The sequence below is a fragment of the Plodia interpunctella genome, chromosome 19 (assembly GCF_027563975.2).
Source record: "Plodia interpunctella isolate USDA-ARS_2022_Savannah chromosome 19, ilPloInte3.2, whole genome shotgun sequence".
Taxonomy (NCBI): domain Eukaryota; kingdom Metazoa; phylum Arthropoda; class Insecta; order Lepidoptera; family Pyralidae; genus Plodia; species Plodia interpunctella.
This window is the reverse complement of record NC_071312.1, coordinates 8,712,569-8,724,868: the sequence shown is the minus strand read 5'-3', so window position 1 is coordinate 8,724,868 and position 12,300 is coordinate 8,712,569. Positions and strand designations below refer to the sequence as shown.

Genomic DNA, 12,300 nt, shown 5'->3' with positions numbered 1-12,300 from the left:
CAGTATTACGTATTTAAAACAATAAGACTGAACATTAGACTCAATAATATCATCACACATCATTTGGCAATAAGTATCTACAATCATATCCATGGATCTATGAAGTACCTACAAACTATTAACATAATAAATGTGAGAGTGTGTTTGTTTGTCCTGTGGAGATAGGCCTAATTGGAGGCTACTGCCTGTGACACTCTCCACATTTACCGCAGGCATGAGCTAGTGTCATATATTTTCACAGATATTTGTCTGCGGTTTCACTTGTACTTATGATGGACTAAGTGCATGTCTGATAGTCATCAGGCTCTCCTATCTCAAGTTATCTCCAGTTTGTATCACTGCAACACATAATTACGTCACGGAAGCCATGTTTTTGTCATAATGTTATTATTTTATAGATAACTAGATTTTGTCCACAACCTCGTAAGTGAGTAAAAATTTGTTTCCCGTGGGAATTTCAGGAAATCCCTCCTTAGTGCTCCCCTACACTGTCCTAGGAAACTTCACACCAAATTTCAGCTTTCTACGTCCAGTAGTGTGCGTTGTCTGTCAGTTAGTCACTCAGTAACGCAAGAGTTATATATTATATAGATTATTTTATATATCTCTGTTTTATCTATCTAGCATCTCCAATCATCTTTTGTATGTGTCTCAGTTTTAGATGATGCAAATAAACTTGTTATCAATCAGACACGCAACATAAACATATGTAAACTACTGAATACATTTCTTATAATTTTTTTTTAACTGTAAATAATACTTTATTTACAGTAAAAAAATATTGGTAATTTAAAAATATTGACTTAAAATTACTTGATATACGCGTATACCATCCATCGTATATGTACAAGAACAAGTAATTTTAAGTCAATATTTTTAAATTACCAATATTTTTTTACGATCATACATAACCATCGAAGATCATTAATACCCCTTCGTTCACTTTCTTCCATTCAGTGCCAGTACAAACAATGGAAACAGTATATTTTTACAAGCAATAACCATCAGTGTAAGGGCTTCCGGTTGTATAATCAAAGGGATTTACATTCTATAGACTGTTTGTTTATCTTTATGGATTAGGTAAGTGTGAATAGTTCCTAACCAAACAAATAATATTAGGTTTAGGTTTAAGATGTTTAATTCTCATTAAGAATTACAAATTCACTTCACATGAGAACAACACAAATAAGTCTAAATAACAATATGACTGTCCGCTATGCGCGTACAGATTTGCATATCTTAGATAAATGTTCGGTGCGGTTACCCTCACTTAAAAAATACAACATTGATCGAGCGGTCACTACCTCGAGCGTCGAGTGGTATAGTACAATGATGTAAAGTCAAACCCAATGCATAAAGGTACCTTTTTAATATTTGGAAAACTCTCGTATCAAGTAACTGGTAGCTACTTGAAACTAGGTACATCCATCCAACCTAAATCAATCGCACATTGCTCCACACTATCGTAGCGGGTTCGGCATACATTGCTGATTGTTCACTGCGGTAAATAAAAGCACTCATACAAATGTTCATTGCATTCGGGTCAGCTTCTGCTCGTGTTCGACAATAGTGTCTACATGAGCCTTAATATCGAGACATGCAAAATAATTAACCATTCTCCACGGTTCTCTCGATATTGGCTCGTCATAAATAGCGCCATATATTCCGTGCTGTCGTCGGCCAGCCTACACGAGGTTGCAATAAATTCTCCATTCCTCTCTGTAAGCACAGGGGTAATTATAATCGCGTATGATTCACCAGTGTGACAAATGTCTGGAGAAATGAAATTTATAAAATATCGCCCTCGAAATATCTAATTATAAATGCAGAATCAGATTTATTGTTATGATTCTTGCTTTTATAAAGTGTGAGTGAGTTTTGGGTTAGGTATGAAGAACAGAAACTGGGAAAACGCTTCGCCCGCAGTGCCTTCGGTATACTCCGCGCGCGAGGCATCTTTCTAAATAGATGTCTCCATCAAGTCGAATCGTAGTGAGACGCAGCTAACCAATCACACCGCGCCATTGTGACGCAATGACAACCACACCGCAATGTGATTAGTTAGCTGCGTCGCATTTAAAATCGATTCGATAGTGAGAAGTGAAATATGTACACGAACGAACTTCGCCCTCGGTTCGCTGCGTCTCATTCAAACCTCAGATGGGTCCATGGGGTAGAGGAGAATGAGGAAAAGGTACAAAGTTTTGCATAGAGTTGTTATTATTTGAAAAAAAAAAACTAACATAAACCAGCAGGAACCTACATGATTACGACAGATGCGTTTAACAAAAGCTTGTAAAAACAATAAACACAGCGATAATTCCCCATTCATTTCGCATCGCCATTGCGCCTGCGCATAACTCTAGCTACTTTATATGTCCTGAGCTCCTGAGGCGAGAGAATTTCGCGGAATACCGCGAATGCATGCAACAACCCAAGAACCTGAATGATAATTAACTTTCTTGGCTTTTTACGATTAAAACGTATAATTACATAAGTACTTTTTGAAGTTTGTTTTCTATTTTGAAGTACCTAGCTTTAGTAAACACTTATATGTAGGTATTACCTACTAACAAAATAGTTTGATCGTTATGACGCCTTAATAAGTACTAAGATTAGTCGTTACGTCGTACGTCTTACGTTTGTTTCGAAGCACAGCAAAACCTGCATAAAAGATTTCACAATTGACTTGCATACTATATTCCTTTCATCGTAACCGGCATCGCCGGCCGCGGTATGCTCTTACAGATCCAGATTACGGTGCGGTTGCTAATCCCCCTTCCGAAATCTCAAAAGGTAAAGTAGGTATACTTAATAGGGTCCAGAATATTTCGAATAGCAGAAACCGCACTCGCCGGAATTGAGTGCTCTGGCTCTACATTTTTGCGAGTAACGCCCAAAGCCAAGGTTCGTTCCCACCTGAAAGCCCTTTGCCCTGTTACTGTTTCGGCTGTACGGCCCTTGAGACTGCTGTCGCCATACTCAAACTCTATCTAATATTTTCAGTTAAGCAATAAAGGTCGAACGAAAAGATAATAATTGATGAGCATTATATTGATCATAAAACTTTCAAAATCTTGAATTTTAAAATTTTGTTTTACTAACATTAGTTACTACTAACGACATCTTGTAAGAATATTAGTAAACATTTCCATTGTTTGTGTGAGTGCTTTTGCACCGCAATGAAAAATCAGCAATGTATGCTGAATTCGTCAAAGATCGACTAACTTTTTGTTGTGTGGAGCTGGCATAAAACATTACTTGTATGTATTTATTAATAAATAGTAAAAATATCCTTTTCAATAATGTTATTGCGTATGTAATTGTGATATATTACTAAATTTGATTCGAAAGATAATTTTGTGAATCTGCCATCTGCCGACATCTTATGGAACAAACAGCTGATATTTGTTGTCATTGGGTTGTCAAAGTCAACTGTCAAAAAATGAAACGTCATTTGTAAAAAATTGCCTCTGCTGTGTCCGACAGAATTTAGTAAATTAAATTGCTTCATTATATACCAGATTTTGTGAACAAATTACTTTGCTTTTCAAAGGTAAAGTTATTCAACTATCCGGTTTTTCTGGACTTATTACTAGTTAGTAATTGTTAACTATTTAAAACGCAATTTTACAAATTCATTTTTGCCTTTCCGTCAGTAATTTGTGATTAGCTTTTGTGATGATAATATCTTGAAAACTAAGTACTGTGATAGGCAATTTGAAGACGTAAATATAAGTTGCGCTGAAAATATTTTCATTTTACCACATCTAAGTTGAACAAACAAGGTTACAATTGTTTGTGCAAGAAGTGTGTAAGTAAAGTAAAAGTGTATTTGTTTTTTTCACAAGTTTATGGAAAACTCGCAGTGAATCACCAATTTATGTCAATATTTATGAGTAGTAAGTACCTACCTACAAAGGTGAAAAAAGCAAGCAGGAGTCACCATTATTATAGAATTATTCCCTGTTTTTTAAAGTTATTTGATTTTTTTATAACTTCATCATCGTAATATCTGCTTTAATTTGTGACCATAAGTATCTGTACTCTCCATATTATAAGCTTAGTTACTACAATTTATTTGTGTGTGTGACAACAGATGACAGGTGTCAAAATACTTAAGAACTTTTTCCCTTTCAGTCCCACCATGTCAGAGAGAGAGCCAATAAGTGGTACCAGCCAGGACTACGGCTCAACATCCACTGTCCCAGCAGTGGGGTTTGCAGACTTCAGCCCGACAGAGCTATACAATCTTAGTGAGAGCATCGCAGAAAATGTTAACATCATCAACGGAGGATTACGATCTTTGGAGAAGATGAATAAACAAATAGGAGGGCCTAATGATAGTGTGCAACTTAGGGACAAAATGTGAGTTCATGATGTGGCATATGGTTCCAACCTATATGGAGTGGTTCTACACTACTGACACCAGTGGAGGCAGTTGGAGAAGGCCTTTGCCAAAAGGCACACCAAGCTCAGAGATTATAGATATTTTATAGGAAAATTTTTCAGTGGAAACTTGATCTGAGCTCAGCAACAGAAAGCTAATTATATACACTCCATATGCATGCTTCTCCCGTGGATGTTGTACGATGCGACTAGGGGACACACAGCCTACACAGCTGATAGGCAACAATAACATTCCAAAAGAGTGTTGATGTCAGGTGTCACAGCCAAATCTTTCAAATTTTAAGGTTTTTTTTTACACTGACCCAGGGATTATTTTGAATGAGGAATATAGGCTTATATTTTATTGTCTTTCTTTGCACAACTATTTATTTTTTTTAAATATGGAGAATATATACAGAATGCAGCATATATAGATTTCAGTTCTGGTTTTAAATACACTTTTTATAATGTACTTAGATGTAATCATGCAAAATCTACATCATTATTCTAATCCAAATGATTCATGCATGATTGTGTAATGACTAAGTTCATGAGTAATCCATTGTAGACATAACACTGTCTGTTCAATAATGCTCTTATGGAACTGGGCACATGGGGACATTTGAAATTTTTTGAGATTTTCAAAAATATGGCTGTGTGCCACAAATATTTAGAAAATAATTTTTTGACTTTTTAAAATTTAATTTCAAAATTTTGAATTTAAAAGGCCAAATATCCTTTCACATCAAATTTAAAGTAAGAAAATTATAATCATTTCAGCATATTTTCTATGGTCATTTTCTTCATAACTCTATGTTGGGAAACAAGTTGACAAAATGTTGATAATGTTATTGTTTTCTTTTCCTTATAGGATTTTGTTTTTGTTCTTATCTTTATTATTATTTATGAATCATATCATTTCATGGTGAAGGTTAGATAAAAATATAGATAAACCTGTGGTGTGAGTAATTTTGTCAACATAAAATTAATTAATTACATAATTAGCGGCCCGTTCCAGCTTTGCTCAGGTAAAAACATAATTACCTTATATATTACTATACATTACACACTTAAACCTTCTTATAATATGACTTTCAATTGGTGAAACCAGATTAAAAGTTGTTTATTGTGTATGACAGACAGTTTTGTAATATGTAAGAATGCCATTAAATAGAAATGACTTGTGATCCCTCCTTACAATAGCCGCCCACCCGTAACATACAGCTTTTAAGAGCTGATAGGCAACAATAACATTACCATAGAAGATTAACATCAGATAGGTGGCCGGTTGTAAAATCACAACCGATTTTTTTCGAAATATTCAAGTTTGTTTTTTTAAACTGACTAGGTTTCGTGACATTACAGCTCCTAAAGAAATGGAGAACGCGTGAGAATGAATCATCAAATTGAAACTGAATTAAGTAAGAAATAAATGATTTTTGAGGATCATCTATTAAAAAAAAAATTAAAAATAATGTTTTTTTTTTATTTGAGTGCGTCCATAGGTTAATGGGAAGCAGAGATGTTACACGCAAGATCAAAAAATGCCTATTAAACTCTTGCCTCGAAGATCCCCTAATTGTAGGATTCGGCAAATATCGAGAAGCTGGGAGAGAATCCTTGACCCCAGCAGTTCGGAATATTAACGAAGGAAACGAAACGAGAACGTTTTATATTGTAGCCACGAAACGCAACAGCGTGTGAACGGGTCTGTGTCGGGCACCGCGCGCGACCTGCGGCGCCTGCGCGTGCTGGCGCGGCGCGGCGCGCGGCCGCAGCGCCTGCAGCTCGAGCGCCTCACGCAGGCCTTCAGTGACGCGCTCGCCAGCTACTCTGCGGTACAGAAGGTATTTAAACGACTGATTACAGGTCTGGTGTCTTCTAACAAAACTACATACAAATCGGTGTTGATTTCATGAAGAAATATTTTATCCAAAATTACTAGTGTGTGGGCCATAAATACGCCATGTTGCGTTTATATTTAAAAAAATGATAATCCCTTCTGGTATGTTAGGGACCAACACTGTTTGAATTAGTTTCTTTCGGCATTTCTTCTCAGCAGTGGTCGTTCCGAAACGCTAGTAGTTTATAGCTTTGGTGAATATTATTTAATTTAGAATATGACGTGAAAAAGTGCCTGTGAAGATCTAGTGGTAATTTCTGAATAAATGATTTGATTTTGCTGTTTTGAATCTTGTGCATTTTTAGGAATCAGGTTTTCCTTCAAGACATATGTCGACCACTGTCCACACATAAAAACCCTTTAGGCGCGATAGGTCCAAAGTTCCAAATATGTCAAATTCGCGGTCGGTCCAAAATATACAATGTTTTCAAAATTGTATAATTTTCATACATATACATACTAATCAGGTCTTTATCCCTTACAGGGTAGTCATACATATACATAGGTGCATTCTATGTTTTTTATCCGCTCTCAAACCAGCAAGGTATATAAGATTCTAACAATAATAATCTTATTTTACTAAATATGTATTTAAAGAAACATGTGTAGTTTTACTTAATTTTGAAAATAGTTTATATTGGACCAATCGCGAATTAGACCAATCGCGAATTGGACCAATCGCGCTAGAGGATAAAAACGATATACGTACTGCCCGCAGCAAGTGTCAGAGAAGATGGCGGCGCACATGCCGCGAGCGCGGCCGGCGCGCGCGCCCGCGCCGCCCGCGCTCGACGACGCCGCGCTCGGCGCCAACCACCAGGCACAGGTACGCTGACCCACGGCTGGGTGGATCTCCGACCGCTCAGCGTTGTTATTTCTCTCAAATTACTAATTTTACAGCTTTACTATCTTACTTTAAAATCATTAATCTGTACTGTGATCAATGTCAATTCTATGAATGATTGATTTTGGAAATGATTGAGGAAGCCCGCAAGAAAATTAACGGATAATAATGGCCAAACACTCGGAGATCCACCCGGCTACTATAGAGAACCTATTTACAATCGTATTCCTTATGGCCGAGGGAAGTGGTCATTAATTGTCTTTGCAATGTTAAAAGTGATTCGCCATTCCCTTCACTTCCACACTCTAGATCAACTAGAGAGTACAGGTTTCAATTTGTTGACAAAGTTTTTAGCCCATGTTGCGTTTATGTAGAGGAAAGTCTGAAGGATTCCAACACAATCACAGAAGAATTATTACAAAGTTTTTGATTACCATGTATGTATAATCCTTTGATTATAACAACTTTGACTATAACAATTGCTTTACATCTCTCATATTCGGTAAGTAGGTCCATATTACCCTTGTAGGGTTTGTACCTGAGTGACCTATTAGCGCTCTTGAGGTAATAATGTAGCTAGAAAAGCCCTAGGGCGGTAAGTAATTAAAAAAAACACTTCACTCTTTCAAAAAGTTCGCGTACCTACATCTAACCATATGATGGTTAGCTGGCAATAGACATCATGCATTCAGCCCAATGACCAAAGAGGTGGCTAAATAGTTATCAATTTTAAATAGGTATCGAACGGCGAAGCTCAATTTCGTTATTGATTAAAAAAAAAAGTTCTTTACTTGGTTCTTTTTAATGAAAAAAGTCGGGCATAGAAATCTTTTACTTTAATTATTGTTTGTTTTTGGGACTTTTGTATAATTACGTTTTTTTCTACTTACCTCGCAATCGAGATGTAAAGCAGAGTGTCAGCTCGGGTGCAAGCGTCAATTGCACCCTCGAACTATATCTAAATATTGATGCCTTACAGCCCTACTACTATCTACTACTCGAATCTACTATTAATTGTACGTTCAAAACGCGTCAGTTTAAGAAATACAAATATAATTTATATAAAGTTTTGGAAAATAATGCAAACTGAATGTGTAGGCCCGGCTGGTAGAGTTCGAGACGAGCATGCTGCTAGAAAGAGAAGCCTACATCAACAAGATTGAAGCAGACGTGTTGGACGTCAACCAGATCATGCAGGACCTCGCGGAAATGGTCAACACGCAGGCGCAGGCTGTCGGTAAGTTCGCGATGATTTTAACTTTAAAAATCTCGAGTTATATTTGACTATGTTCTATGTTTGTTTTAGCATTCATATGCATATCTTTTGCAAATATTTTGACCTTTGGACAGGACTGTATAACAGAACAGACAGCCACAGGCACGAGACTTGTGTGTAATTTTTAAAGATTAAAAAAACATATAGGTATTTTTTTATTGACTAGAACAAAAATAAAATCTTTTCTCATTCAGCTTAAAATCGAAAATATTTTACTTTTTCTATATGTTTTGTAACATAGAACATTTAAAACACGCCTGGACTGTTTCAAAATGATACGCATGGAGAGTTTTATTATCGCCCCTCAAATAAAATTCATATGTAGCGATACGGTCCCAATTCTAGTCTCTCATTATAATCAAAAGATTAATAAGCATCACGTTCACACAGACACAGTAGAGAGCCACATATCGTCCGCGGCGGCGGGCGTGGAAGCCGGAACTGATGAACTGGCCAAAGCCGCGGAACATCAAAGACGTTACAGGAGGAAAATGTTCATACTCATATTGATCGGCGTCATAATCGCGATCATATTCGTCGTCTGGATCGTTAGGACTTTTAGATAGATTGTTGTTAACCAATAGGAGCATTTTGGAGTTAGCCCTCGAAGATTGATAATACTTATGCAGGTAACTTTGGTCTTTAAAGATGTATAGAGAAGGACGGCTCTCTAAAGTTTGACCGATATGATAACAAGTGATGTTCCCGTTTTTATTGTTAACGTTGTATATATCATACATATTTATCACTTAGTTTTAAATCAATCGACATCCTTGATAGCTCGAAATGAAAGGAATGAAATTGTAGGCTCGACATTTTTATATAAACAACCTTCTATTCATTCTCATTCACACGCGATCTTATCGATCTTGTAATTCAACAGTCGTGTACAGTAAAAAAGTAATATTTATTACTTCAGAATTTTTTTACGGCAATAAAGATTTTTTTTACTTTCAAAATATCAGAGGAATTGACATTTCTCTTTTCAGCGAAACTAATGGAAAAAATAACACTTATTGCCTTTGTATTACAACATATAACAAGTAATAAGTGAGTAGAATTGAAGATGAACTAATACATTTTAAATATTATTTAAAGTATACTTAAAGTCTTGAATCTGTGATTTTAAATACATGTCTTTTCTATGACGCGCTCGTTTTAAATAAAATAAATATTATATAATATACATACACTTATTGAAATGTAGAAACAAACAAATTGTATTGTGTTAAATAATGTTTGCTTTTTTATAACAATTTTAATTTTTAATTTAAAAAATGTAATTAAAAAAGCTTCAAAAATTACTACATGTAGTATGTATCCAAACTTTATTTAACACTACTATGTTAGAATACTGGGTAAATAATATTTATCAGCCTTGGGAAGGAGACTTACTATTTCATCTCGTAAAGCCGCAAAATGTCTCATATATTGCTTCGTTATATTATAATTTATGCATTGTTACACTATATACAATAAAGTACATTAACTTTTGGTTTATCACGAAATAAATGTCCATAACGCCAGACACCATGCTAAGTACATAGACAGCATTCCATGCACGCCAGGACTAAAAAAAACGTCCTAGAGTGTACGTACATGCGAGAAAATACATATACATTTTACTTTTGAGTGAAAAAATGCAAATCTTTTTTCTAATCTGATTCAATTATTTACCTTATTTTAGCCTACTTATTATGTTAAAATGTATTTATTAATAAAAAATAAAAATTGAAGTATTACTTAAGTAACCATTTATGTTATCCCTTTATATAAGGACTTATATAGATGAGTTTACTATTATTTATGTTTTAACTTAATTAGAAGTTTTATATACACCTTGTGTATTATGTATTCACTGTCCATACATACTTGTGCGATTTATTTTGAATGAAAATTATTAGAAAATGCTTATCATTAATTAAATTCCTACCTCCTTCATACAAATATTTAAGCCTAAACCATAAGTGTTTGTTTAGTTTTTCCAATTTTAAATATTGTATAGAGACGAAAAATTAAAACTACATAGGCTTCAACTTTTTTGTATTATTCTGTAAAATTAAATAGGTAAAATGATATTTTTGAATATGAGACAATAAATACTTCGTTTTTTTTTAAAGTATGGGCAGAGTATATAAATTTCGTGCAACGAACTGTATAGTGAACATGCGCAGGTCTATTAAAATTAATCTCACAATAATCATGTAATAAACATGGAACCATTCCAAAGAAAACTGGAGTTTTTTTTTTTATAAAAAATGATTGCCTGTAAAGTCGGTTTTACGGGCGAAGATTTTACGTGACAACGTCTTTTTACGCGCGCGGCAGACCGATCATAGTTGAGTGGGAGAGAGACGCAAGGCATTCGGCGGGCATTCTCTCTCTCGTTCGGTGACTCATCGTAACGTTACCGGGCGTTACACTTTTTCATAAGTGACTCCCAGCCGCAACCTAATTTAAGACGTTGTCACGTCAAAAGGAAGTGTACCTAGGCCTTTGCCCAGCAGTGGGGCACAAAATAGCCTAATAAAAAATCATCAATAAACTATGAATAAGGGCGGAAATACAACAGCGAACGCCTTGCACATATAATACAACTAATTTTGATGCTGTTTTTACAATCATTTAGATATTTTCTTATGGTTATGTCTTATGGATATGGTTCAGATTCTTACTTGATTGTGCAGAGGAGGATCGCAAGTATAATATACATTAAATTCAAATATTTTATTATAAAAAGGTCTAGATAAATGACAACAGATTAGTTCAAAAATCGTTTTATTGCGCACGTAATATTATTAGGTACATAAAATAATAATTTACCAATCGACTCTTCGAACATACATGACATCGTATAACACAACAAAAGAAAAACATTATTTCACAAAAAAAGACAATAATTTCATCGTAACAGGGTTTTAACAAAACAAAATACACTTACGTCATCTAAAAAAAAATTGCTTATGTACTTACGTAAACTGCGGTAATGGGCCTCGTCAATTTGACGTAAACGAGGTTATAATTTTTTTTGTGTAACTTTACCGCGTTACTGTGAACGCGTTTTAATTTATTTACGGAAGTATAGATTAATTTTGTTATGCAATTTTAAATGTTGTGAAAATTGAACATACTTTTTTTTTATTTAAAACTTGCGCAATTATAATTTTAATGAGTTTATTAAATTCGATATTAAAGTAAATATTAACTGAAGTCTCGCGTCTCTTGTTTATGAAATAATGAGAGACGAATAAAGTAGTTTGTAGTTAAATGAGACTTTATTTTTATTGCAATAAAGAATAAATCCGTGCAAATGTTCTAGAGTTAGATTGGCAGTTCATTTTTTTTATATTGAACTAGCCCGCGTGATTTCTCATGGGAGAAATTATTTTTCCGGGATGAAAGGTACCCTATATCCTCAGTGTTTTATAGATAGAGATTGAGAGGTAACAAACAAACAAACTTACTTTCGCTTTTATAATATTAGTTAGGATGAAACCACAATAAAGTTTCAAATACTAAGAGGAACATAAAATTATAGAGATCTCGGTGTGATTAACTGGCGAGCACAGATTTAGGTTTTCTTTTTGTATTCACTTTGAGAAATAATTTTAAAATTCTTGAATATTATATTCGACTGAATGGTAAATTAAAGTGAATTAATAGTAGATTAAAGCGAGTTAATCTTTGGATAATAGAAAAATATCTAAACCTGCAACTCTTTATTTAATCTAATATTATTGCTTTCAAAAAGTACCACTTTTAACCCGAGAATCATTCCAACATATTCAATAAAAATAATCTAGTTTTTTTTTAACATGTCTAAAATAAAAGTGGTAACAGAAAATTTTGGATTTCTTAAAAATCTAATGCGATTTTATTGTCGCTGTT

The 12,300-nt window shown here is 34.5% G+C and overlaps 1 protein-coding gene across 5 annotated transcripts; it reads left to right on the top strand.

Moving 5' to 3' along the window:
- Nucleotides 1-2,095: 2,095 nt before the first annotated feature.
- Nucleotides 2,096-10,646, top strand: Syx13 (Syntaxin 13). 5 transcript variants are annotated; one of them, XM_053760001.2, is made up of 6 exons: nt 2,096-2,194; nt 4,141-4,368; nt 6,071-6,236; nt 7,011-7,118; nt 8,235-8,373; nt 8,803-10,646. In XM_053760001.2, exons 1-6 carry the CDS (start codon nt 2,184-2,186, stop codon nt 8,976-8,978), a joined length of 828 nt encoding a protein of 275 aa, XP_053615976.1. In that variant the 5' UTR covers nt 2,096-2,183; the 3' UTR covers nt 8,979-10,646. The 5 variants fall into 5 exon arrangements, with proteins under 5 accessions (XP_053615976.1, XP_053615979.1, XP_053615977.1 ...); XM_053760004.1 differs by lacking the exon at nt 2,096-2,194 and adding an exon at nt 3,440-3,556; XM_053760002.1 differs by lacking the exon at nt 2,096-2,194 and adding an exon at nt 3,454-3,598.
- The last annotated feature ends 1,654 nt before the right edge of the window (nt 10,647-12,300 follow it).